The following is a 25,018-nucleotide window of genomic DNA, read 5'->3' on the forward strand; positions in this document are numbered from 1 at the left end:
CTTGATCTGAGCTTGTTATGAATTTCCAGCCTAATGCTGATACTCATTTTAAAACTCCCAGACTGCTGCTGGCAGACAAGTGATTCCCTGAACTTCCCTGGGGTTTGGAGAGCAAAGCCTAATGGTAAGATTCTCAATAACTGCTGAGGCTGTGAAGTTCATGGCGAGTGCCACAGCCCTGCCCCTGCCCCAAGGGATGCCACTGAAAATAGAGTCAGGCCCACCATGAGCACAGCTGAGATCTCAGTGTCCAAGGAGCATCTCCTGCACTGTCTGGGATGAAATGTCCTCTTCATGTGCAGGACGAGAATTTATTTTCTCTTCCATTAGCTGCTGATGTGGAAGAAGAGGTGCTCCCTGCTTCAAACTACAGTGCTTTGCAGGCACAGCCTTGAGGCAACCTGGCTGGTCCTCATTACTACCCACCGAATGCTCTTGGGGACATCTGTGGTGGGATCCAGACGCTGCTCTCAGATGAAGCAGCTCAGGCCAGACTTTGCCTTTGAGGACACTCAGGGGTGCACTTGCCTGCTATAAATCCATGTTCCATCACTCTGTCCTTTCTGTGACATGACATGACCTACTCTGGGCAGACAAGAGCATCCCCTTCAAAGCCACCATTGCCACCTGCTGCAAGAGCTGATGAGATTGGTAGGTAGCCTTAGGTTAGGCAAAGCTTAGACTGCCCATGAGAAAAAGAGAGACATGTGAGTCTCAGAAGAGGATTTGGTTTCATTTCTGTGACTGTCCAGCTCAGCTTTAGTGTTGATGTTGCCACCGGTTCAAGTTGATACAGGCGAACTGTACTCTGTTTCCAGGTTGCTGCATTGTTTGACCATTTTTTTCCAAGGAAAACCCTGTAACTCCTTGGGTTTGTAATCCAGAAGTCCTATGAAGTCCCCTGTCACTGAACTGGAGGAAGGGAAGGACTGGTGGACCTGAATGTTCTATCTGAACTAGTAGTGATACTGACTGCCAGTGGGAATTATTCATTCTTTCTTGTCAGAGGTTAGATGAAGATACTTTGGACGACATGAGGTATAGAGATCCCTGCTGGATATGGAGCAGTATCTGACTGGGGGGGGAAGCCAGCATTAGGTTTGAGAATTTCCTATAGTGGAGAAGCAGATCAGACTTGTCTTGGAGAAGGAGTGTGATGGGCAGAGGAGGAGGTGGGGAGCTGAACCACTCTTGAAATGGGAAGCTGCTATCTATTGTATAATCCTGTCATCACTACCTGGTCCATTTCTATGTGGCCACTGGGATGGTTTACTCTCTCATTTTATGTTTACGTGGGAGAAGAGGATATGAAATGTGTTAGCTTTAATCAATTCAGCAATTTTTCTCAGCTTTGGCACACTTCATTTTCCACTCAGATTGAAAGGAGCCCCTCTGCGCGCAGTCACGCACCCCTGCGATAAGGGAGAGTCCGTCCTGTCCCCTCCTCTTCTCCTACAGCTTCAGATCTTCACAGCCCTGCCACTCAGCTCCTCATATGTCCCTTTAGAAACACCCTGAGCTGCAGCTGCACAAACAAGTGTGACTGCGTTACATGAGTTTAAGCCTCTAGTTTTTAAGGCCACAGAGCTACAGCTGTGCCAGCGCTGGGCTTTGAGCCTGACCTTCAGGGAGAGGGTGGCACAGATTGATGGCAGGCCTGCCATGAGTCCCGAGATCACTTGTGGCAAGGTGGGACTTGGGGAAACCAAGAATCCAGGCACACTCCAGCACTTTGCGGAGACCCTGAGACCTCCCAGCGATGGCGAGGATGTGGCATCATCTGGTGGTGGGAATTACTGGTACCGGAAAAGCATTTATTGGTAAATAACTTGCCAAGAAATGGCTTTTGAGGGGAATGAAACCAGTTGCAGATCTAGACCTAATTCAACAAGCATTTTTGGCTGGAAAACAAGTGTGGGAAGGGGATTTTTAAAATATCAAAACGTTTCATTTCAAGACAATCTTCCTGAATTATTCTGTTTTCTAAATGCCAAGATGTTGTGAATGGACATTTTCAAAGGAAATTTTTGACATTTCTTTTCAAACCAGCATTTTGCATTTGAAAGTTGACCCAGGTTGAAAGATGAGAGGTCAAACACAAGACCCTAATAACCACAAAATAAAATCTGCTACTTGAAGTTCAGCAGAATATTTCAATTTCTGAGTTACACTATTTGAAATAAAAAAATAATTTTAAAAAAATCACAGCAGAGCTCCTGTGCGTGTCCAGATCAACATGCCCCTGTGTGACACCTGTGAGGTGATGGAGACAGTGGAGCAGAAACAGCTGGTGTGGCTGGGATAAAACCAGCCAGGTAGTGGCCTGAGATGAACTAGAAAATGCACCCCAGACAGAATTTCACTCTTATCTCAATAAATGTCACTCTGATCTCAATAAGGCTGTTTATGGTGGGATGTGCACCTTTTAGGGATGCTTGCATCTGTTCATCTCCATGGGTAGCAACGGGCAGAGGAATGACGAGCAAAGCTCCTGTGGCCCTGGTGGTTTTATCCACATTGTCATCTAGCTTTAGGCAAGGTGGTGATCAAAGTGCCATCATCTTCCGGCACTGTCCCATTGATCCCTGTGAAAACCAATGGAGCTCTCCGTGGGCATATGTCCATAGGCAGCTCCAGGGGGAAAAAAAATCCTCGGGTAAGCAAGGTCTGGGCAGAGGAAAATCTCTGCTAATTTGGGCCCTGGTACTTCTCATAACAACGGGTGGGTATGTCGGGGGATGATGACCCAGCAGGATGAAGGACACTGCCAGTGCTTTGAGAAGATGCTCTGCTCCCCAACTGCCTCTTCTGTATAAAGGCAGGTGGGACTCGAGGGATGTGAAGAACAGCCCCCCTCCCCCTGCCCTGCCGGCCCCAGCCCCTCGCTCCCGCCGCCCCATCCTCTCCGCCGTGCGCACGTGGTCCCCGCTGGCCATGAATAGAGCTGGCACGGGTGGGCCCAGCCCGCGCCACTGGGGCTCACGACTCTCGACCTGAATAAGCAGCATAAAGGCACAGAGCAGCCCCGTCGCGGCTCCGTCCCGACCCATCCTCCCCAGCTGCAACAGCATCCGCTGCGGGCCCAGACCGGCCATTCTTACCAAGTCCTTCTGTGCCGTTTGTCTTTCTCTCCCTCTCTCATCTCCCCCTCCCGCCTCTTTTTTTTTTTTTTTTTTTTTTATTTAATCCCCTTTTTTTGAACATATCATTACAGGAGCAACAAAAAAGATGGGACAATACAGCCATTGATAAACTGCTCTCGTCCTCCCATCCCGGTCCCCCCCACTCCCTCCCTCCCCTCCTCTGGTGCGTGCCAACACTCTTTCCACCCGCCCAGGGCTGGAGCCAGCGCCAAACAACCTCTGCTAATAAACAAGAGGAACCAGATAAACCAGGAACACAATAGAGGGATTTGTTGCACTTTAGTGATGGTGGGAACAATGTCAACTCCGTGGCGCAGCTGCATGGACCCCCTCCCATCCTCTCCCCCCACTGCCTCGCGCCCCCTGCACACTCGCAGCCCAACACTGTGATTTATGAAAGGCCAAAGGTCACTGTGCATTAAAGGGCTCCTTTCTTGCATCATTTATTAACCCCTCTACGACAAGGGGTGCTCATTGTGGCAGTGGTGGTGGTGGTGGTACAGGGAGTGGAGAGGGGGTGGAGGAGTCTGTCCCAGCAGCACTGCGTGTCTCTCAGAGGATGCTGAGATGCAGAGCTAGTGCTGAAACCCAGCTTTGCACTGACCTGGTGTGTATGGGGAGGAGGGAAAGCTTTGGTGAGATGTGTTTCAGCCACCAAAAGCAACTCGTGTACTCCTGCACAGCTCCGTTCACATTTCACGCAAGTCACCATCTGCCCGACCTGCACTCGCTGCCAGGCTGGTGAGCTCAGCTCACGGTGGGTGCTGCAGCTGTGCACACACCTAGGGCTGACCCGAAGGGTTGCCCTGAACACCCCATAGTTCATATGGTAGGGTTGACCACGGTGCATCCCTGGAGCCTTGGGTCACCTTGTGCCACCAGGTGTGGTCGTGCGGGCCACCAGCAATGCAGCTGGGCAGAAAGGAGGCAGGTCGGACATGGAGCAGAACGGGTCACTCCAAGGTCTCCTTCTCAGGCTAGCAGAGATGTGGCCAAAATCTCCACTTGTCTCACCAGAGATGGTTGCCATTACAGGCAATGCTGCAGTGTCACCATGCAGCACTTTCAAGCCTCCCTGTGCAGCCATAGAGCAATGCCGAAGTGCTGGCATACTAACTCACTGTCCTGATCTTTTGTTCCTGAAATTACAGTGACCAAAGCCTGTTTGGGCATGACGATGTGGTGGCAAAGGCTTCAGCAGTGAACTTTGTGGTCCCTCGAGCTACAGCCCCATGTCCCCAGCTGTGCTTGAGGGCGCCATGGAGACCCTCTCCATGGGCAATCTTGCCTAGGAGGACAAACCCCATGGCCATCACAGGCTGAGGGTGATGGGTGAGCCCTGGAGAGGGGGTATCTGCTGGAGTTCACGTCCACCATGGGGGCAGGGGGTGGTGCTGGCACCTGGTTGCCTGGCCCATCCCTCCCGGCTCAGCAGAGGGGAGGCTGCGGTGTTGACAGGTTGGGACATCCTCCCCCCGGGACGAAGCAATGGGTAACAAGAGACAAGCTTAGGAGCTGGTGGGAGCCCTTTGAGTGTGAGTGTCGGGGTGAGCCCCTGCACGGGGCAGAGGGGACGCAGAGGTTGGGGTGAAGGGGAAGACAGTCCCGCCACGCAAATGTCAGTCTGTAACGCTGGTTACCAGCCGAACTGCTCCTGCCCTGGCTTTGGTGCCTCAGCCTCAGGCCGTGCTCCCTTGCTCGCTCTCCCTTGCATTCCTCCGGGAGCTGATCAGGGCTTGAATGACACCCCAGATGACTCTTTGCTATTAATTCCTGTGAACAGAAAGGGCTCCTTGTTCTCCCAGTCCTACTCTCTGGAGGAATTACAGGGGCCAAGGCAGCAGGCTGAAGCCTTCCCGACTTAACCCTTCCCCTGGCTCCCCAGGAGCCTCCCTGCAGCCAGAGGACTGGCAGAGGTGAAGATCACCCCAGAGCAACCTCGGCCACCACTGAACAAGCCCACCTAGGTTATCCAGCACTGCTACAACCACAGGTCCCATTGGGAGGGTCCCCTTTTCTGGTTGTTCTGCCCAATCTTGTACAATTACCGTCCTCTCCCCTCTGGGCATCTCTCCTCTGTCATGCAGACCAAGAGCACCTGGGTCCCTCCATTACATTGCACTGGATACGCCAGACTCCATCTGAGAAAAGGCAAAACTGGTGCCCTTCTCCCCCAGCTCTCCGCCCCTTCAGCGCTTGCTTTTTGGCATTCGCTTTTTGGATGTGCACCTGGCCTCTCTGGCAGGAGATGAGGGGGTTAACAGCCAGGGATGCTCTGTGCCACCCATCAAAGCAGGTAGCAGACAGACATGCCTGCCCTATTCTTCTTTGATCTTCCCAGACCTGAGTAATGCGGGAAAATTGTTCCATTTAGCCATTGCAAGTCCTCCTCATGCCCATGAAACATTGGGCTGGCCAAGATGTCAGACCAGGAGATGCTCAGTGCTTTTGTGATGCTCAGAGGCGATTCTCCCCTCTCCTTTCTGTGAGATTTTCCCTACACCTGCTGTCTGAAGCAGCTGGCACTGCAATCCGCTGCTTTAGAGCAAAAAAATGCCTTTGAGCAAAGTCTCCTGCTCATGCACATCAAGGCACGCACACCAGTGGCAGCAGCGGCGCGGTTTCCTGCACCTGTGGCAGCCCTCACCGTGCCTTGAAGAGGGAACGGGGTTTCTCCTGCTCTGGACCCAGGTGACTCTGCAACCATGTCCCAGACCCAGTCTCCAAAGCACTTCCCAAGGACTCCCATCCCATCCTGGGGTGATGGAGGTGCAGGGCCACGTGTCAATCAGCATCACCCAGATTGTGTCGCCCATGGGGAACGATAAACCCCAGAGGAGAGCAACCATCAAGGTATTTCTTTTGCAGGACACTGAGTCTGACAGAGAGAGACAAACAGCCTGGTCATGCAGTAAACAACTCCAGGCCTTGTGTGCCTTTTGTTTCCCCTGATACCCCATGACAAAAATTACTGCACACTCCCTGCAGCTAACATGGATGTGGTGTGGTGCTGCCAAAACCCAGGCAGGGCTGCAGCTCTTTGCTTTTCATGAGGGACCCACACCAGTTTCTCCCTCCTCAGGCTGCCTTGTGGGCAGCCATTTCACTGATGCCCATGACTGGAAGCAAAGAGGCATCTGGGAAGGTCTAGGACCAATATTGGGAGCTTCAGCCAAAAAAGGTGAGGGGTGATGAAGACCCAAGCCCAGCAGCGGTTCCTGTGCCCAGCTCCCTGTTGGGAGGATGCCTATGGCACAAGGCAAATTGAAGAATTTTTTGGAGATTGCGACCACCACAGAATCATGGAGGGTAACACAAATGTGGACTTTGGGGACCCTCTGCTTCTCCTGATCATGGAAAGGCCTTGAAAATGACCTGCATGCTGGGAGCCTGGGAGGGCAGTCATGACATTAGATTAGGGAGGAATTTGGAGAGAAGGGCATGAGGAAGTGGTGGAGACAGGGCTGGGCTTGGGTGCTCCAGCAAAGGGTACGGCCTGGTCTTGATCTCTCCCAGGCTGCCATCAGTCATGTCCCATGATGTCTCAAGAGTGAAACCAGCTGCAGACCCACAGATTTTCCAAGCGTTATGGTGGCTTCTCCCTTTGCTCCTCCTTGCTTTTCCTTGGAGCATCATGCTCAAGCAATTTTCAAACAAGAAGAGTAACCACTTGAAACCTTGCTATTTTTTCCAATTCTTTCACAATTTTTTCCAATTCTTTCACATCTTTGTGAATGGTTCAGATGGCCACCTGGCCATCCCCTCACCAGCCTCCACTTGCCCCCAGGACTGAGTAACCAGCTTCCCAGCTATTTTATAGTCACGGTGATGAAGTGTGATAGGGCTCTGTGACACCTCCACACCAAAGGGGACATGCAGTCCTCACTGAAGATGTTGGATGTACTCTTTCTGGGTGGGGCTGTGGGACTTCCAGCATGAGTCAACAGTCCTTGCTATCTGCAACCTTCCTATGACCGCCTGGGTTGCCTGGTCCTCTCCCTTTCTCTTTCTCCCTCCTGGGCCACTGTGGGACTAAGCAAATCCATTCCGATCTCCCCGCACTACAGCTTGGGCAGGGAGACATCTTCCCTTTTCCAGCAGGAAGGCTGTCCCCCTCCTCTTCCTCACCAAGCCTTCTGCATCCCCCTCCCCAGCACGATGTTGGGATGGTCACCCCTTGTCCTTCCCGCAGCATCACGGGGGGATGTGGCCAGTACAAACCCACACCAGCCTGCCTGGCGTAGGCAGAAGGCAGCAGGGGCAAGACCCCCTCCCACCCCCAAATCCCAAACCTTGCCCCCCCACCACCCCTCCTGCCCCTCATTGCCTCGCGTGCCCACCTCCACGGGAAGGGGATTTTGCAGAGAGGCGGTGGCACACGCTCGTCCATCCCAGTGGCCGTCCCCATCCCAGCCACCGCTGCTGCCTCAGCTCTTCCTAGCCTGGGTCTCCTCTCCCGTCTTCGGGTCTGGAGCAAGCTGGACGCTCTTAAAAAGCTTTTTATGTGCGCGCGCACGCGTGTGTGTGTGTTAATCACATGATTGTCGTTCACCTGTATCCCGAACAAAGACGGCACACTGTTTAAGGCCCAAACAAGAAAGCCGGCAAGGGAAGGAGGGGGGGTGGGGGGGGGTGCTGGGAAAACTGAAGGGGCCGTTGAGAGAGCAGGCGTGCGCAGGAGAAAATCCTTATCAAACTCCCAATTCATGGGTCTCCCTTTCCCTCAGCACACTGTGGGTATTGTTTGGCTGGGGTGTGTGTGTATTTTTTCAAATGTCTGTGTCGTGTGTGTCCCCCCCCCACCCTGCTCTGACGCTGTTTTACTGTATGGAAAGATTTCAGGGGGAACCCCTCCCATTTTCCCAGGCAGTCCTGGGACAATACGAGTGCTGTGCCCCCGAGCTGGGCAGGGGACAAAAGCTGGCCCTGGCTCTCATGCTGGGGATCCTGCTGCTCCTCTGCTGCAAAGAGGCTCTTCCCTCTTAATTCTCCCTTGCCATGGGTGCAGGGGATGGGTGTCCATAGAAATATATGCTGCAAAGAAGGAGCATATATTGCTATATGACCAGTCATTAGGAAGACTTGCATTTAGAAAGACCATTTCTGCAATGATGTTAGTTAGCTGCTGTGGCCAGTGGTGGCTTTTGGAGGGTCCATGTGTCTAAAAAGGGCTCCCAGTGGACACTGGAGGAAGAGACATACCACCTCAGTGATTCCTGAAACAGGGGTGGTCTCTTCTCCTTCCCCTCTGCCCATCATCTCACCACAGCTGAAGAGAAAGGGTCACACCTCACTCCACTGCAGTAGAGGTATATTTTCCACAGCTCGCTCTCCTGCTTCTACCTCTTTGTAGGACAAGAGAAGAAATGACACATGGATGGCAGAGACTTGGAAAAAGATATACGAGCATGCACCTGCAGTCAGTGCTGTGAGGAGGGGGATGGAAACAGGGAAAAAGGTGCTATAGGGAAAGAGATTTCAGAAAGAGGAGGCAGAACCAAAGGAGACAAAAAGCAAGAACTAGGGAAAGGCAGAATGAAGGGGGAAAACCCCTTCCCTGCCATTTAAAGATAAGGAGACACTGAGACTGCCAATTGTGGAAACCATGTGGCCGGTAAACAGTCCTTTGAGGATGTCCTCGTCTATGACTGAGTTGTCCATAGCTCTTCCAACAAGGCACAAACAGGACCCGTCTCCTGTCTGGCAGGTGGCCGCAGCCCCTGACTGGGATGCTGAGCAGTGGGACAAACACCAGTCCAGAGCCCTGTGGGTTCCCGAAATCCCTTCTGCATTTGATCTCTTTCTTGTCCCAGTTGGGAGTGGTGGGTCAGACACTCTTCTGCTCACCTAGACCCTGTGGGCATGAAGAAATATGTGAGCCCCACCACTGACTGTCTTGCTGGGGTAAAGCACCATCTTGTTTTCCCCACAAAGCCTGCCAAGAGCCCACTGTGTTTGGGGTATCAGCTGAGCAGGCTGTGAAGCTCTTCTCAGTGCCCTGACGGGCTCCTGATTGGGGATCTTCTCTGTCAAAGCACTAGCAGGACCCCCAGCCTCTCACTCCCTACCACTTTGTTCCCAGCACCTTGTATCCCCACTCTGGAGGGCAATGAGAAATCCCTTCCCCATCAAACACAGCAAACATCCACCTGAAGGGAGGGCAAATAAACACCCTTTTCTGACCATTTTCTATGACATCCTTCCTCCTTGCCCCACGATGGAGGATGGCTGCAGTCAAGGTAACAAGCAGGGCAGTGTTTCTCGGTGGTAGCTCTCTACCCATGGGACAGGAGACCAACCCTCCCCTCCCTTCAGCTCTCCCATACTTCACATGCAGGGTCCCTAAAGCTTGAGGATGACCCTCCTGGCTGGGGAAAGATGCCATAAACTCCACAGCATCATTGACTCTGCATCCAGTGCACTGTGGTCATCTTTGTATGATGATGATGCTTTGCTGGAGGAAACAGGGTCTCGATGCTGGTTTGCTAGGCTTTCCATTGAGTTTTCTTGGCATCCAAGAGAAAGGAACTCTCTCTCTCCTTCATGTGAAGAAGAGTATCTGAGTCCATCTTTTTTGGAGCAGATAATGCTGAAGAAAGAGAAGAAAGGTTGGAGATGGTCCCTCAAGAGGTCTTTTTAAGGGGTGCAAGACCATACCACAGAGGCACCTGTAAGCATCTCTGACTGGTTGATGCCAATGTCATGTAGCCATTCCCCCTCTCAGCTCCATTCAGTAAAGACTTGCCACTGCACTCTAGTGAGGTTTTTCTCTGCAGCCATCCTGCAGTTTCAGAGCTTTATTTCCTCCAGACAATGGCAGATGTGCAGGGAAATGGCCCTACGCTGGGAAATGGCTCTACACTGTTAGCCAGGTCTGCAAGGGCAGTAGCCAGCCCCACAGGTTTGCTCTGAGGGCTTCAGCTCAGGTGCTCAGCACCATCCTTGGGACTGGTTCCCTTATGTTTCATGTGGTACCAGCCAGTGGTTTTGCCAGGTCTTTCTAACATAAAGTTTCTGGAGAGTGAGTATCCGCAACAGGAGTTGAAAGTGTTCTTGAAATCCTTGAAGTTGGTTCCCTGGGTCATATTCATTCATCTCTCTGTATTTTCTGACTTAGCACTGGTGCATCCTCAGGTTGGATCTCCAGCGAGGAGCTGGGGCAGGAGCTAGGTTTATCTCATTGCTAACTGAGGAGGACCTGGGAGGATCATCGGATTTTTCATGGGTGACCTCTCATGGTTACAGGGTTGGTGTTGGTCTATACCAGCCCCAGTGACAAGGAAACCGAAGAAGCCAACTACCAGAGGCATCTGGGAAGGAAAGCAAGCTAGAAAATGGAAGATGTGATGGACAACCTCCTAATCCATTGAGTGCTGAGATCCTCTACGTGTCCTAGCACACAAGCAGCAAGAATAGGGGTCAGTGAGCGTGAGTCCTTCTCATCAGGAGACCTCCCTTTCCTCGTAACAGACCCCGCATTTGCCTTCAGGAGCAATTCAGCACGTTGAAGGAAGCAGAGTCTGCTTGTCTTGGCAAGACCCCACAGAGACGAACATGTTGTGACAAGCCCATCCCTAGGGTGCAAAAGTCCTAAGAAGGTTCAAACTGGTATCCACTGTCCAGCAGCATGGTATATCCCTGAACCTGATGTCCTCCATCTTCAGGACACCTCTGACCACCTGCATCCCCTTCCCCACCCCACAGACTCAGATCTGAATGAGGGAACCCTTTTGGCAGCATCTTGACCCCAAGGGTCCCAGGCCCACCTGTGGCAGCACACCGCGGTTCCTGTGAGACTCTGTGATGGAGACCAGGGACTCGTTTGGCACATGGGGGGCACCAGACCCGCAGGAGCAGTCATGTTGGCTGGGGAAAGGAGGGGGATCCCAGCCCTGGGGCGCACACCCATCTCCCCAAAACACCCCAGCCACCCCAAACTCCTGGGGTCGAATCCTCCAGCACCATCTCTGGGGCAGCCACGCTGCCGAGAGCAGCCCAGCGCTGGGGGCTCTTGCGAAGAAGCCGGCACCAGGGGAAAGCGGGGAATGTGCCGGCAGCCGTGGTGGGGTGGGGGGCTGCCCGCGTCCCCTCCCCGCCATCCCCGACCGTCTGTATTCTGGCTCTGAGGAGTGCTTGGCTCCACCTTCCACCCTTCCCTCCCCCGGTGCTAAGCAGCAATCCAGCTAGAGACATCCAGCGGGGTATTAGTAAAAACCAAGCCTCCCTCTAGGAATGGCACTCGCCTGAGAGCCTCCCCGCACCGCGCGCCCCGACGCCGCCAGGGCTGGGAGGGAGAACAGGGGGGCTATTGGGATACAAATCACAGCCCTCGCAGGATCTGCCCGGCACACTGGCCAGCAATGTAAGTTTTCCAACCTGAGCTCATTCTCATGCGCGCGTGTTCACGCGTGCTTTTTTCCCCCTACTTTCTCTTACTTTTTTTGATTTCCCCAGTGAGGGTCCGTGTCGCCCTCTGAAACTCGACAGATAGCAGCCCTTGCTCTGTGTTGGCTCTTTTTCAGCTAAGCCAGAGGATTGCTTTTGTATCACTTTTTTTTTCTTTTTTAAATTTCTTTCTTCTTTTTTTAATTTTTTAAAATTTCTGAATGGGGGGGATAGAAAGGCCTTTATTTTTAGAGCATTTCTTTCTCCAAGGGGGGAACTGCTGCACGGTGGCAGGGACTTTTAGAGGTGACTGCAGACAGGAGAGAGGAGGAATGTGTGAGGCAGGCAACCCAAAGCCTTGGCTTGTCTCAAAGTTAAACGTGATGTATGTTTGCATCTGTATATATATATATATATGCATACATACACAGACAGGCAGATGTGTGTGGATGCAATGTAGATGCATTTTAAGTCACTTGGCTTATCAGCTGCAAGACGAGGGTGAGGGTGTTCCCGCAGAGGCATTTTCCCACAGCCAGGATCAGGGTCTCTGGGTGCAGATCCGGGCTCCGGGCTGGTTCCCTGCCCAGCAGTGACACCCGCTCAGCTTCCCCGGTAGCCGGGAGATGCGTCCCTTCTGGTTTACCGATACCGTGCTGATGCTCCCCCTCCCATGTCTTCCCCTGGGTGCCGTGCTGGCATTTCATCGCACATCTTCAAAAGAAAGGGACACTTTCCCACACAAGTTTTGTGGCTGTCATCCCCATCCTGCTCCCCGTGGGAAGCTGCACCCAGGCAGGATGGTCCACGTATCTCTCCTTTCAGGTCCCCAACCCCCCTGATCCCTCTTGCCGCAGGCCCCTCTGCACATGTCAGCTCCAGATGACTGTAGAGATAGGGAGCAATATTGCAATTAATCAGGGGCCCTGACCCATCCCCACCCCCATCGATCACGGGTTTTGCGGTGTGCACAGCAATTGCTTTGCTTGTGCTTTTATCGAGCAGCCCCTGTCTCATGGTCAGCTCTTTGGAGAGCTTGGACTCCCTTTTGGATTTGGTGGTTGCTTCGCCTTTTCTATCTTTTTCCCCCCTCTTTCCTTTCTTTCCTTTGTTTTTGTCTTCCTCCCTCCCTTCCCCAGTGAGAAGAAGGACGTGAAGAAGGGAGAAAAGGCTCACAAGCGACGATGGCTGATGACCAAGACCTTTCAGAGGTGGAGATGAGCCCAGTGGGCTCTGAAGACCACCACTGCCTCTCGCCAGGACCCTCCATGGTGTCGGACAACTCTCCGCACCTCGCCGGCTCTGGGAACGGGGAGATGGGGAAGGTCAAGAAGGAACAGCAAGACTCAGAGGCGGACGATGACAAGTTCCCAGTGTGCATCCGCGAGGCGGTCAGCCAGGTGCTGAGCGGCTATGACTGGACCCTGGTACCCATGCCTGTCCGGGTCAATGGAAGTAACAAGAGCAAACCCCACGTCAAGCGGCCCATGAATGCCTTCATGGTCTGGGCACAGGCTGCCCGGAGGAAACTGGCTGACCAGTACCCGCACCTCCACAATGCTGAGCTCAGTAAGACCTTGGGGAAGCTCTGGAGGTAAGAGCGGGCGGGCAGAGGGGGAGTGCGAGGGCCAGGGTCTGGAGATGTCCTGGAGAGGACTGTGTGGTCACGCGGAAGGATGAAGACTTAGCAAGATGGAAGGGGTGTCCCTTGAGGAGACTTCTACCCCTGTGGGGAGGCACCTCGCAGGAGGCACAGTTGGTGACTGGGGCAAGAAGGAGTGGTTGGCTGTAGTGAAGGCTTCCTCAGCAGAGCTCACTTCCATCCTGGGTGGCAGCCCTTTCTACATGTTTCCCACTAGCTTCTCCTGTTGTTCCCGACCAGGACACTCTCATCCTGGTCCTCTCCTGCCTGACTGCCAGGGGAGATCTTGTTTTCTTGGCTCATCCTCTCTGTTGGGTCAAGTTGTGCACTAGCAGGAACCAGGCTGAGCCCCATCCAACTTAACTCACTGGTGGCTGCCTCAAGCCTGTTTGAACTCAGGTCCCAATGCCAAGAGGGGTTATTTTCTCTGCAGGGCCGCAGAGCAAGCGGGAAACCAAGTTACGGCCGAGGAGGAAGGTCAGGGGAAGGGAACCAGGTGTCCTTCCCAGGACGGTCCCAGTTTTAGCAGGCCATGCAGGTGCAGCAATATGGACAAGGAGAGACCTTGCTAGAAAGTGGGGGCTGAGGCTTAGCAGAAAGGAAGAGACTTGCAACAGTCCCAGCCTTAGCAGGCTCTCTTGCAACGTGCCGGCTCAAACCAGCCCCATCTCCCTTTGCACTCAGAGAGATGCCCTCCGTTCTTGCTGGCACAGACACGCTTGTCCTTCTGCCCCCACCAGTTTGTTGTGCCTATTTTCATTTTGGCTTTGTGCAGAACCCTGAGTCCTTTAGGTACCCTCTCCAACCCACTTCTCCTTCCTCTGGCAGACCGACGGGCTACCCCAATTGATTGTGGGTGTGCAGAGACCCATCGTGCCCAAGCCAAGTGTGTCAGGCTGGCCGTGCCACTTCTTTCCCATCTGACAGTCTCTGTCGATAACTCCATCAACCTATCATAAACATTTTCTGCCACGAGTCCCCAGCAATGTCCTCCCCCTCGTCTTGCACCAACCAACACAAACCAAAACTCATGCAAACAGGCCTTCTCATTCCCTCTTCTGCCCTGACGGCTTTTCATGGAGGAAGCCCTCAACCTTGGGTGGGCCAAGAGACATTTTTCCAAGCCGAAGCAAAACACACCCCATTCAGCAGCTGATGCCAAGGTCTCCTCCTGGCTTCAAATCTCCTTGCTCGCAAGGAACTGAGCCCTCGGGCATTAGCTTCTCCTTCTGCTACGTCAGCCCATTTACCCCCACCTGCCAGTGTCTAGTGTAACCCCAGCAAAGGGATTTCTTTGGGAAGTTGAAGGCTGGGTGTGACTGCCGATGTCTCATTTGATGCTCTTTCCTGCTTTGTTCCCCGCCGCCTTCCCTTCCCTGTACCATGGCACTTTTAGTCCTGCCCGGGGCTCTGCTGCCAGTCTCTGAACTGTGAAGCTGTGCTGAAGGGGGGTGTGTGTGTGGGGAGGGGGAACGCAACGTTTTGTTCCCAAAGTTATTTCAAGGTATCGTTCCTTTATTGCAAAATATTGCCAGATTTTAGAGCAATGGCCTCCCTCCGGACACTACATTTCCCATGAAAATACAGCAGAGCAGTAAACCCCTCCATAGATATTGCATTGAGAGTGCAGGGAGACACAGCCCCCGGGCCATGGCCACATTCATGCACCTGACTGCCTCCCTGCTGCCAGGGCATGGCTCCTGCCGCTGGCCGCATGGGACTCAGAGCAGAGGGATGCTGCTGCCGGGTGATGGTCAAGGTTCCTGGATGTTTCTTAGGGCACTGTGTGGCCAGTGAGCGTGGGTGAGGCCAAGAAGCTTGCGGGATCAGGCGTGGGGTTGTTGTGTGCTGCTGGGTTTGCCACTGGTTGCTCTGCGTGAGCACATCTCCTCTCGGAGTGTCCCTAGCGCAGGCTGCGGCTCTCCGAGCTGTGTCAGCCCCTACCAGGACCGTACAGCAGAATAAGCTGTGTTATAGGTGCAGTCAGTGTCTGGCCTGGGTAGGGCTGTGTGTGTGTCTTTCTGTGAGGCTGGGGGGGGAAACATCAGACCACAAAACTCCAGGGGAAGTAGCCCAAAGGTTACCAGGATAGTAGCCCCGAGCCTCGCCTTCCAGCCACAGTATGGTTGGGTCTTCCTCCATTGAGGTTCCCACTGTCCTCATCCACGCTGTCCCCAAGGTATAGCTCCTACACGTTGGTACAACTGCAAGCGCTGGGTTTTGCTCTGAACAGCTTAGTCTCAAACATTTGATGAGGGTCCCTGCAAAGGGCCCTGGTTGTTCATGTTTCCCCATCCTTACAAGGTGGCCACCGAAACCCTACAGCACATCGCTAGTTGCTTTGGAAAACGTGGGTGACATATTTCTGTGTGGGCTGCTCTGAGCTTATACAGGTAAAGGGCACGTTAGGCAGAGAGGCGGGCGCTGATGAATACAGAGACTGCCTGCAGACCACCATTAAACCAAGCATGTCCCCAGTGATCGGCACTGGGTGGGGATGGCAGAGGCTGGGCAATCTTGAAAGGCAGCTAGCAGATTGAGCGATAACCCCAGTGCCGTCCCACATGCTCCTCTGCAAAATGGTCTGCAATAGCCTGGGCTTTTTCTTTTTAAAGTCTGGCATTTCCTCCTCTGTGCCACCACTGTGTCCTCCATGGGTCCCAGTTGGGAAGGGCTGCAGGAGATGCCCTGATGGCCACGCTACCCGCCTGGCCCCAAGTGCGGTGCTGGGGGGGCTTACAGCCCCATCCACCTCCTCCAGTCTGTGCATACTAAGGGTGCGTGAGGGGTGCATTGACAAACCGAATGTACTAAAAAAGAAGAAGAAAGGAGGGTTTCTGTGCTTGACAGTCATGAAATCTCGCCTTGGCTGCTTTCCTTCCCTGGGATGGGACAGGGAGCAGCTCTCAAATGGAGGCTGGCTGCTGAAAATGTCGGCATGACTCTCAGCCAAAATGCCAGCCAGCACCACCTCCAGGGCCAAAAACAAGTGAGGCACGGGAGGAAGGGGAGGAAGACTCGGTAGGGAGGAGCAAGGGGACCCGATGGAGAGATCTTTGCATAGGGGTGGCAGCACCCAGAGAATAGGGTCATGCTCACAAAATCCAGGGCTGTGGACGTGCAGGAGAGCCCGCCTGACTGCTTTCTGCTTGCAGCCAGCCCTTGCCTTGCATCAGCCCCGATGCTCAACCCCAGCACCACACTGACTCATCGGCAGCTGAGTCCCGGCACAGGGTCAGGCCTCTGGCTGCTGAGCCAGTCGCCTGGCACGCAGCGCGGTGCAATGCCAGGCAGCAGAAGGGGAGGCTGCGAGAGGCGGGCAGAAAGATTTTAGCCCTTCTTTCTCATTCCAGAGCAGGGTGCTGGATGCTTGCCCCTCTCCCCTTGGCTCCCGGGTGAGCGCTTGTCTGGAGGGTGGTGAGGGCTTGGTTAAGCCCCATGAAGGGCTTTGCTCTGTGATCCATAACTTCTCTGCCCATGCCGAGATTCCTTTGCATTACGGACTGGGAAGTGTGGGGGGCAGAAGGGGGAGGGCAGGAAGCAAGTGAAATCCAAATCCCCCCAAATCTCCTGGCCTTTGCCTGCTCGCACCAGTTTCACTTTGCTAAAGCCGATTTGAGCTCTGATCCCAGCGGGAGGGAGGAGGGAGCAGGCAGCCTTGGAAAGGAGAAGGCAAAGACGCGGGGAGCGGACTTGCTGCTGTCCTGCTGGTGGCACTGCCCATGGGCTGCTGTCAACGAGAAAGGAGGTGAGGCACCTGGGCATAGCTCAGAGGGCAGAGATCTGACTTCTGCATAGCCTCAAGTGGCTCTGGTTCACACCATCTATGAGATGCATCTGGGACGCTGAGCTTCGGTCTCCACAGGAGGCTCTGCTCTGAGCTTGCCATGCAGTGCGCCATGCAGACCAAAGCTGGCTGAGGTGCCCATGTAGAAAGAGACCTTTCATTCCCAACCACGGCATTTTATCAGCTTTAGCACCATCTGGGTTGGGAGTGCAAAGATGCCTGAGCCTGGCTGCCTTATACTGAAGTGTCCTGGGTTGCAAGGCCACAGGGTTTGCCTCTATTCTCCATCTCCATGGAGCTGGAGAATTCTGCAAGGATGAAAGTTTTACCAAGGCAAGGTCACCTCCAAGTCCGTGATGCCTATGGGGACTGGCCAGCCTATCCTTTCGGACCACTTGGAGGGCTGTCTGGAGCGGCGCAGGCTGAGGGATTAGAACCCTCCAGGATGTGTGAGCATGGTGTACGTTGGTGGGAGGGAGACAGGAAAGCTGGTGTTGGATTCACAGTGGTTCAGTTGCTTTAATCTCCGGGATTAAGGCAGTGGAGGAATGCGGTGTGTGGCCGCGACCTGCTCAAGCTGCCAGGAGTGAACCCAGGTCAGCACCGTAATGGGCTCCAGCCAGTGCCACACACCTTCTGGCTGCTGGCTGGGGGGATGCACAAGGAGCAGGGAGAAGGGGTGCTTGGAAACCAACACATTACTTGCTGGTGATCCCTTTGATCTCCCTCCATAGTTTAATCTGTGTGCTCCTTGAGCCACACCTCACCTTCAGTTTTTCAGGCCAGTTCAGGCCTTTGCATCTTCCTTGGTGCCTACAGTTCAACAGAATTGGTCACATTTTAGTGCTAAGGGCTTCCAGGGGTACCAAGGTGCTGGCACAGCCCCATCCCCAGGCAGTTCTTTTGTTGGGGGGAAAAAAGCATGGGCATCTCATAAATGGAATATTTTTTGCCATTTGGGAGCCCTGACGTTTCTAATGGCTGTTGGAGTTGCAAGTCACGGGAAAAGTGGTCCCTTTTGAGAGCCCTGGTTTCTGGCTGGAAGCAGGATGACCTTGAGTCAACAACAATATTTGAGGGGAAAAAATCATAAAATGAAACTGAAGTGCTTCCAACCGAGACACTGCTAAAGACTTGAGCAATGAGGTTGACCTCATCTTCAAGCATTCTGAGCCATCCTGCATGCACATTTCACGATTTCCTTGGAAAAGCCTATCTTCACTAGAGCAGCCCATGATCTGGCAGGGATACAGAGAAGAAGCTCGCATTTCTGCAGTGCCTTTCATCCAGAGACCAAAGCTCATCTATTTCGACAAGCCTAGCAATGTAGCAGCTAAATTTTTTACAACTGCTCGGCTAAGTTCAAGAAAGGCTGGTCCTTTGTGCTTCAGCCTTTTGCATTATCCATGTCTAAGGTGAGCAGGAGCTCCAGGAATAGCAGAATACACTGTTTTCCCCCCTTCAAAATTTTCTTTAATCCCCTTCTAGGATATTGCAAAATACTTAAAGGCCCAGCAAGGTCCACGTAGCAACATGGGTACTGCGGAGCCAACACCGACTGCTGTCATTTGTGCTCAGCATAGCCTCGAACTTGGAGCAGAGCCTGTGGGAGGGTGGGAGGTTAAACTGCAATAAATACAGTCTGAGGAAGAGACATGCAGGAGGCAGCACTACAGGTAGCAAGGGTGTGCCACACTGCCTCAGTCCAAAGGATGATCCCAACTGCCCTTAATTTTGCCCAAAGTCTTTGAAAGCAGCTTGCCCAGCCCTATTTTGCATGGCTATGAAAGGCTGCGCTTTGCCTTTGGGCAATGTAAGAGAGGGTCTTAAACTTACTGAGGTGAGAAGCATCACGCAGCTGGGAAAGGGGGACCCAGGGCTGGCACCAAACAGCATCAGGGCTTAATAATTAACAAGGAGGAGGAGAACATTGCCATCTCCACCGAAACACTTCCAAGCTCTCCTTGTTGTTCTGCAAAATACCTTCAATGAGGCAACACCCTGACATCTGGATTTACATGCTGTGTCCCACGATGTTGTGTATAGGTGGGGTTTTTTTTCTGATGTACCTGCCCCTCTCCTTCCCCTCTTCTCTTCTTTACCACCTTGGCTTCTGCAGGCTGTTGAATGAAAGTGACAAGCGGCCCTTCATTGAAGAGGCGGAGCGGCTGAGGATGCAGCACAAGAAGGACCATCCTGATTACAAGTACCAGCCCCGCCGGCGGAAAAACGGCAAGGCCACACAAGGCGAGGGCGAAGGCCAGGTGGAGGGGGAGACTGGAGGGGCTGCTGCCATCCAGGCCCACTACAAGAACGCCCACCTGGATCACAGGCATCCTGGTGAAGGGTCGCCCATGTCCGATGGTCATCCAGAACACTCCTCAGGTGAGTCCCAGGTCTCTGTGAACTTACTGACAGGTTACAGCCAACTCGGAGGCACAAAAAAGACAAGCTGTCATGGTGAAAGCCTTAGCGACGTGGCTCACACCTTGCTCGTGACCCAACAAACTCTGCTGGAGTCAGCAGTATAGGGACGTGCCTGAGTTTCACGGGCACTTGCATTCCTCTGGTCAGGCAACATATCGTTGCACCCTCCCTCTTTTTCCACACGATCTAACCATGTTTGGTTTTGGCTGGCTATTTCTCTCTCCCTCCACTGAAGTCTCCAGCCAGACAGTTGCGGAGCGGAGCAGAGCCAGCATGTGTATAAAGCCCAGGCATAAAGCAGTAACTCACCTCTTCTCTCTCTTTCCTCCTCAAAATGTTTTTCACGTTGCAGGTCAGAGCCATGGGCCCCCCACACCTCCCACCACCCCTAAGACTGAGCTGCAGGCAGGCAAAGCCGACTCCAAACGAGAAGGGCGTTCCTTGGGGGAAGGGGGAAAGCCACACATTGACTTTGGCAATGTGGACATCGGGGAGATCAGCCATGAAGTGATGTCCAACATGGAGACCTTTGATGTGAATGAATTTGACCAATATCTGCCGCCCAACGGACACGCTGGCCACCCAGGCCATGTTGGGGGCTACGCGGCAGCAGCGGCTGCTGGCTACGGCCTCGGGAGCGCCCTGGCTGCAGCCAGCGGACACTCCGCCTGGATCTCCAAACAGCATGGAGTCTCCTTGTCCACTGCCACCTCATCGGTGGTGGACTCCAAGGCCCAGGTGAAAACGGAGGGGTCTGCCCCTGGAGGCCATTACACCGACCAGCCCTCCACCTCCCAGATAGCTTACACATCCCTGAGTCTGCCCCACTACGGTTCAGCCTTCCCCTCCATCTCCAGGCCACAGTTCGACTACCCGGACCACCAGCCATCGGGACCCTACTACAGCCATTCCACCCAAGCCTCTGGCCTCTACTCTGCCTTCTCCTATATGGGACCTTCCCAACGTCCCCTTTACACTGCCATCTCTGACCCTGCACCCTCTGTGCCACAGTCCCACAGCCCCACACATTGGGAACAGCCCGTCTATACGACTCTCTCCAGACCGTAGGGAATGGGGAATGGTGACCGAAGCAGCGACGGAAAGGCTCCGAAGAATCAGCACAGGCAGAAGAGCCTCCGAACTCCGAGGTCACTCAGTGCCATCCAGCCACCAGAACCCACTGAGTATACAGAAGTGCCTTTCTTGACCCCGGCTATCGCTGGCTCACCCGCCTAGAGGAAGGTTTTTTGTCCTTTCGCCCTTTACCAATTTCACGCAGGCCACGCGACTGGCTTGCGACACCTTATTGGCCTTCTAGATGAGGATTCTAGACATGGAGTGACTGGTCCGTGGTGGGTTTCGTTGTGCGCACCCTGGACTGTACGACGAGTGAGACTGTCCTTTTCTTCCCCTCCCCAAACTGCTCCAGGTAGTTAGCAAGTGTTTCCAACAGGCCACAATGGCCAACGCTTTGTCACCTGCTGCAGGTGAAGGGTGGTTGCTCAGCCTTGGTGAACACGTTATGGGAGCAGTAGTAGGGAGGACGGCACGGCTGGCTTCTTTGCGATCAGCGTCGTGCAGCAGTCCTGCCTAAGATTCACACGTGCATGAATCTTGAACCCCGCTGGAAGACCAACCTACGCTTGCTTCCCTGCTGATTTCCACAGCTGCATCCTAGCTTTTCTCCCTGCCTCTCCCTCCGTCCTGTCTGTGTTTAACCCCACACTCTTTCCTGCATTGAGATTTTAAGGCTTGCCTGAACAACGTCTGCGACTCAGGAACCGCACTGTCCATCTCAGTGTTACTCATATCACGGCCTGTGTGCACAGGCGTGTTCACGTATGGAGGTGCAGGAGAGGTGGGGAAGGACCAGTGAATCATTAAGGTGCTGTGGGTGAATCCTCCTTTCTTACAATTACTCTACATCATGCATTTATGTCTGGCATTTCTGGCATCTCAGTCTTTTCTAACCTCTTCAGTATCCCAAACCACCTCTGAGCAAACTTAGTCCTTGCTCTTCCGTATCTGACTGCGCCTCTCTGAAACAGAGGCACCAAGAAAGCTACTATGCACTTGCCAACACCCTGAGTTAATTCCAATACTCTCTTTGACCCCCTACTCCAAACTCAGGCTGATGGGGTGTGCATCCCTGCTCCTTTGCTCATCATGTCTTCCAGTCAGTCAACACCACCCTCCTACCTACACTGAGGATGGAAAGATGCTCCTGCAACTTTAAGCAAGGGTAGATATACGCCCAGTCTTGGATGACTGTAAAGAAAAGAAGCCTATTTAGCTGCAAAGGAATTTTGTTTTCACCTTTTGCTTTCAAACTGGAAGCGACCAGCTCTCGCAGTCAGATCAACCTCCTTTTTTCAGCCCAACACCTGAGGACAGTCTGCTTACTTCTCCTTTGTCACCTCCAGGACTGGGGTGGTTTGCCATGCCAGGGAGTGAACTGGCACAGAAGCTGCCGCAGGAAAAGATGACTCCTGGCAATTGATTGCAGAGACATGTTGTGGGACCTTCCAATGGATATTCCAGTCTAGAAAGATAAAATTTTGACCAAACATGGACTGTGCTCAGTGCCGCTGTATCCCTCTGCTGATATGACTGTCAGATGCCCTTCCTGCCTCCCTTAGCTATGGATGACTTCTCCTTGTGGTGTCTGAAAAGATCATGTAGAATGTTTGCTCCTTGTACGCATGTAACCTCTTCCAGCCCTGTCCCTTTATTTATGCAAGTAGCACCTTCCTCCCCCACCTCCCCTTCCCCAGTCTCTATGCTGTCCTAGCACCATTAACTCTGCATTAAACATATGGAATAATAAACTTAAAAGTTTCATTTTCATGTGTCTGGGGTTTTTTTGACCTCTTTCCTGCAAGTCTCTTTTTTTTTAGCCCCAGTAAGCGTATGAAGGGTCACACCACCACTGCACAGATCCTGTGCACAGCCTACCTCTGCCTGTCACAAAGAGGACACAGGCAGAACTCTGACTGGCTTACCAGACTCCTTCACGGAGATGAAACTCATCTTTTGTTCACAGCCGAGCTCCAGTCATTTCTTCAGTGAGAAATGTAGTAACACTGATTTCTGTTCTTCAGCTAAGATTCAGCATATGCAATTAAGAAAAGCACTGTTTTGCAGGTGTTTCACCCAAGAATTTCTTAGTGTCATTGTTAATGCCCTCCAGAATAGGAGTGTGGGGTTTCTTGTCTTGGTTCCTCATCATCAGGTGGCAGATGACATATCTTAAAAAAAACCCCAAACTTCCCCACATACACAAACTAGTGTATTTTGGAAGTGACAATTGGTTTCTCTGTAGAAACTCAAGCCCCCGACCTCTTGCCTTCCACAAGCAAGAATCTAAATACAAACACTCACACACAGACAGTATATTCAAGAATAGATGTATACACCTCCTTGCTTGTTGAAATAGACGTCCTGTAGTACTAAGACATTGTAGTAGTAAGACATCCTGGGTGTAGTCAGGTCCTGGGAGGCTATCTGAAGACGTTTGGAAAGAAAATGCACAGCAGATATTGGTCTGCTTCAGAACATCTCTCGAAGCCAACGGTAGCAAGGTAGGATCCCAATTAACACAGAGACTCCACAATTACAAATTGATTCGATTCCAAAGGGTTTCAATGCTGACACATGTGATTGATCCAGTGAGTTTGTGTTCACTAAAAACTTTATGGGTGAGAGGAGTAAGCAGGATGTCTAGGAACTGTGGAACACATTCAAAGCTTTTTAAAGCTCACAGCATTATTTGGATGAAGTCCTGTATGGGGCCAAGAGCATCAGCAGCAGAATGGCCTAATGGATTTAACAAACGTGATGCCAGCTAAAGAGCTCCACGCAAAATAGGACTGTGGCCATTCACTGGAGAGGAGGAGAAATCTCCACCCCAAATTACGGCCTGTGGGAAGAGTCCAGAAGGGAACTACTGCACTGCTGAGCAGATCAGGAGTACATCTGGGGAAGAAGGGAAGCCATGGTGGAGTTAGGGGTAGGAGAGCTGATCACAGGGGTGAGAGAGAGAAAGGACTTGGTGTGGACGAACAGAAGAACGGGAAAATAAAATTCTTAACCTCACACAAGTACCTTCTCCAGCTCTTCAAAAAGCAAATTAAGAAAGCAAGTGGGACTCTGCCTGAGATTCTGCCTCAACCATTCTCTAGTGGAAGGGGATGCTTCCTCTCACCTAGGAGGGTCCTCACAACTAAGACAGGACTGAGAATGCTGCTGGTAACAGAGGGGTTAACCACTCCTCCTGCAGCCTAGCAGGAGCTGGCCCGGCATCCTTCCCTATCCCTTTAATCGTATCTGATACAGATGCAAGGCTGGGGAGGGGAGGCCGGTAGGGAACAAAGAAGCCATTTAAAAAAAAAAGAAAAAAAAAGGACAAGAAAACGACTCCCTCGCTCCATGGCGGACGCCAAAACGATTGCACAAAGGCACCATTTCAGGGCTGAAATTTCACCGCACCAACGTGATTAAAGGATTCCACGGAGGGTGGGGGGAGAAGGCTGAAGGCCACAGTGCTGCAAATTAACCTTTTCTTGGTAAGTATGGCCTGGACCAGGAAGCATTTGTGTTCCTCACAGTCGACCCCCTTCCCACACCTGCAAGTATCTCCACATTCCCTTTGACCTGTCATTTTGCCCAGGGACACATTCAGCTCTTGCATTTTCGTACCCAAAACCAGCCCCTCCTGTCCATACCAACAGAGGAAGGATGGACTGGTGCTTTTACAGGGAGCAGTAAGAGAATGACATTCAAGGTTGGTTATATGAGCTGAGTTCCCAGGCAGGTGGATACAAACTCCCTTTGGGACATGGATGCTCATATGCAGGCACCGACCACACATATAGCATAGAGAATGCACACTTTATATATAAGCACAAGCTTTAAGACAAACTAGTTGGAAATATTCTTCCTGGACTGGCATAAAGAGAAAAATTAATGCAAAGCAGAAACCATAGGTGAGGTGTACCTTCCCTCTTCTTCTCTTAAAAAAACCCCAAAACCAAAAAAACAAACAAAAAATTCCAAGAGTAGTTTTTAATAAGATAATTGAGAAAGGCTCAGTGTGTTCTGCCCAAGAGCTCAGATCTTCCTCATGCAGAGCAAGAATTTTGGAGCACACAAATCAAGAAATGAAAACTAGGTAGCAGCTGGCTGGAAGCCCTTGCAGATTATAACACATCCACCCAACTCTTGACTCGAGCGTGTAACCTCCCTGCACATCAGAGGCAAGAGTGCAGGTACCTGAAGGGGACAAATGACTGATCTTTCATCACACTACAGATGAAAGGAACTCTAGGGTTTAACTACTGTCGTGCCACTGTAATAACCACCAGAGTATGTGCTACTGAGATGGCTGGAGAGCACCCACACGCCCACAGTCATCAGTTCCACCACGTGTCAGAGAACGGCCGTACAAGGAGCAAGAGCGGCAACAACCTACAGCTGCCGAGCTGGTGGGACTGCGAGTGGCGACTGTGCTTCCGGCTGGGGCAGTGCCACTGAAAGGGGATCCCCACTTCTGATAAGCAACAGGAGCAGAGAAACAATAGGTGATTTGATGAGAGCTGCTCTACGATACTCCTGAGAAGCCCCACAGCCAGCCCT

General features: G+C 52.6%; 2 protein-coding genes across 2 annotated transcripts in view; one reads left to right on the top strand and one right to left on the bottom strand.

Annotated features, from left to right (window-relative positions):
- EIF3L (eukaryotic translation initiation factor 3 subunit L) overlaps positions 1-25,018 on the bottom strand; it is a 167,478-nt gene that overhangs the window by 99,842 nt on the left and 42,618 nt on the right. The window lies entirely within an intron of this gene.
- Positions 11,347-22,231, top strand: SOX10 (SRY-box transcription factor 10). Its single transcript, XM_010309672.2, has 4 exons — positions 11,347-11,505; positions 12,668-13,122; positions 19,077-19,342; positions 19,737-22,231. The coding sequence occupies exons 2-4, from the start codon at positions 12,713-12,715 to the stop codon at positions 20,450-20,452; spliced, it is 1,392 nt and encodes a 463-aa protein (XP_010307974.2). The 5' UTR covers positions 11,347-11,505; positions 12,668-12,712; the 3' UTR covers positions 20,453-22,231.

The sequence above is a fragment of the Balearica regulorum genome, chromosome 1, assembly GCF_011004875.1.
Source record: "Balearica regulorum gibbericeps isolate bBalReg1 chromosome 1, bBalReg1.pri, whole genome shotgun sequence".
Lineage (NCBI taxonomy): Eukaryota > Metazoa > Chordata > Aves > Gruiformes > Gruidae > Balearica > Balearica regulorum.

Coding starts and splice junctions, on each gene's coding strand:
- SOX10 (XM_010309672.2), top strand. CDS start 12,713: ATGGCTGATGACCAAGACCTTTCAGAGGTGGAGATGAGCCCAGTGGGC. Junction 13,123..19,076: donor ACCTTGGGGAAGCTCTGGAG/GTAAGAGCGGGC, acceptor TGGCTTCTGCAG/GCTGTTGAATGAAAGTGACA. Junction 19,343..19,736: donor TCATCCAGAACACTCCTCAG/GTGAGTCCCAGG, acceptor TTCACGTTGCAG/GTCAGAGCCATGGGCCCCCC.